Here is a 2,416-nt window from a genome sequence, read left to right as displayed (position 1 = left end):
CCTCCTGCCTTCTTTCACTTTAAAAATGTCACAAAGCCCCGCCTCCTGCCTTCTTTCACTTTATAAATGTTGCAAAGCCCCGCCTCCTGTCTTACTTCACTGTATAAATGTTACAAAGCCCCGCCTCCTGCCTTCTTTCACTTTAAAAATGTCACAAAGCCCCGCCTCCTGCCTTCTTTCACTTTATAAATGTCTTGAAGCTCTGCCTCCTGATTTGTTTCAGGTTGTAAAGATGTCTTGAAGCTCCGCCTCCTGATTTGTTTCAGTTTGTGAAGATGTCTTGAAGCTCCGCCTCCTGATTTGTTTCAGTTAGTAAAGATGTCTTGAAGCTCCGCCTCCTGATTTGTTTCAGTTTGTGAAGATGTCTTGAAGCTCCGCCTCCTGATTTGTTTCAGTTAGTAAGGATGTCTTGAAGCCCCGCCTCCTGATTTGTTTCAGTTAGTAAAGATGTCTTGAAGCCCCGCCTCCTGCTGTGCTTGCAGCCCCTCAGGACACCAGTTGAGCTGTCAGTTGCTGCTCTGGTTGCTGCGACAGTGCTCAGTGAAGCAACACCTCTGCTATAAATACCTGACTCATAGCCGAGGCTCAGCTGACAGGACTCCCTACAGGTCTGGACTCTTCTGGAACCGGTCTCTGAGCTGCAGGACTTCAGGTCTAGTTTTCACTCTGCGGGGAGTTTTCCAGCAGTTTTTCTTTGTTTTGGAGGTCTCTGGTTTCTCCTGAATGTGAGGAGGGGTAAGCTGACCCAGAGGACTCAGGAGCCATGGGAGACTTCTGGGGAGGTGTTGCCAGTCAGAGGGTGGCCCGAGGGATCTCGTTGGTACGTTGTTCTGGTTTCTACTTTTCCTGTTGGACTTGAGTGTGGTCGCAGTGAGCTGGTGCTGGGCCCAGTGTGTCTGATGGTTTGGTTTGTGACGGGGCTGTGGGAATGGAGGGTTTTAGTTCTTCTTTTAAGGAAATGAGACGGTTTGAGCTCAGTGACAGAACTGAAGACGTGTCTGTGGAGAGAAACAAACATCCTGCTTCATCATGCAAATATGCTGAGCTGATAAACCTCACTTTATCTTCTAGAAGCTAAAACTGCAGTTATTTAGTCTTCAGACAGTCTGATCTGAAACAGCTGAAGTTCTCCGTCACTAAACACTAATAAACTATTTAAAAATACTGATGTTACAACATTATTGTTCCAGGAGAAACCAAACTGATGTGAGCAGAGACACAGACCACCCTCTGCTCTGGGTTTGGCTTTAAAATCGTTTGGGTCCACTTACACAAGTGACCAGAACCACATGGTCAGTGAAAACCAAGATGGACTCTGTGTGTCCCACAGGGACCAGATAGCCTTTAAGAGCCAACTCTGATCCCACAGGGAGCAGGGTCCTCATAAACCTGGTCCAGGTCCACGTAGACCGGACAGAAACTGAAATGTTTCTTTTCTCCACATCAGCCTGAGGAGATGTTTGTGTTCAGCAGCGTTGTTAAATTTCCTCATCAGCTGGGTGGAATGGCTCAGGAAGGGCGGCAGCAGAGCCGTTTTCATTAAAACCCACTTGTTGGGTCAGTGAGAAACCCTGACTCAGCACTTTCTCAGCAGCTGTAACCGTTAACAGATGAACCACCTGTAGTCCTGAACTTTAACAGGACGAAAGCAGAAACTGCAGAAACCACATTTCTCCACTTCCTCTTCATCGCTGCGCTGACACGTCATGTGACCGCTGCGTGACGACAGGAAGGAAGGAATCCTCTGAGCCGGGCCTCAGACCGACAGGATGGATCCATCAGATCCTTCTTCTGTGCTGCTTCTCACTTCCTGTCAGGATGAAGGTCATGAGGAGGAGGAGGCAGATTGTAACAGTTGTTCCAGTTGTTTGTTTTAGGTTCAGGAGCTGGACCTTTATGTTTCTGATCAGATCAGAGATTATGGGCTGTAGTTCTGGATCAGTTCTGGGTCAGTTCTGGGTCCTGAACATGTGGTCCCTCTAATCCTCCAGTCTTTTATTAATCCTACCTGTTACATGCAGGTAATGCAGGTGCAAACTGTATTAAGTTTAGTTGTTAATGAACATAAATTGAACTTTTAAACGTTCTGGTTCTGAAGATAGAGCAGTGCATTGTGGGTAATCAGCTACAAAACCAAATCAAAGCAGCAGAAATTTATAGTTAATCTTCAGAGTAAAGAGAATTAGAACTGTAAAACCTGCCTGGTTCATCAAAACCTCTGAGTTTATTGGTTCTTCAGTATTTTATATATTCAGTGTTTCAAATATTCTAACATGTTTCTGATTCTGCTGGAGGAAGAGCTTCAACTGCAAACAGCTGCTGCACTTCCTGTGTTTCGCTGCAGCTGTGTGTGTGTGTGTGTGTGTGTGTGTGTGTGTGTGTGTGTGTGTGTGTGTGTGTGTGTGTGTGTGTGTGT

General features: G+C 46.2%; 1 protein-coding gene across 1 annotated transcript in view; it reads left to right on the top strand.

The window, feature by feature from the left end:
* Positions 1–180: 180 nt before the first annotated feature.
* LOC106536578 (sodium bicarbonate cotransporter 3) overlaps positions 181–2,416 on the top strand; it is a gene marked incomplete at its 3' end in the record, with an annotated part of 21,984 nt that continues 19,748 nt past the window's right edge. The window contains 1 exon segment of the mRNA XM_014033882.1: positions 181–820. Coding sequence (XP_013889336.1) covers positions 764–820 — 57 coding nt within the window.

Source organism: Austrofundulus limnaeus, unplaced genomic scaffold, assembly GCF_001266775.1.
Source record: "Austrofundulus limnaeus strain Quisiro unplaced genomic scaffold, Austrofundulus_limnaeus-1.0 Scaffold1881, whole genome shotgun sequence".
Classification (NCBI taxonomy): domain Eukaryota; kingdom Metazoa; phylum Chordata; class Actinopteri; order Cyprinodontiformes; family Rivulidae; genus Austrofundulus; species Austrofundulus limnaeus.
Note: the sequence above shows the minus strand (reverse complement) of the source record. Positions and strands in the feature narration are given on the sequence as shown.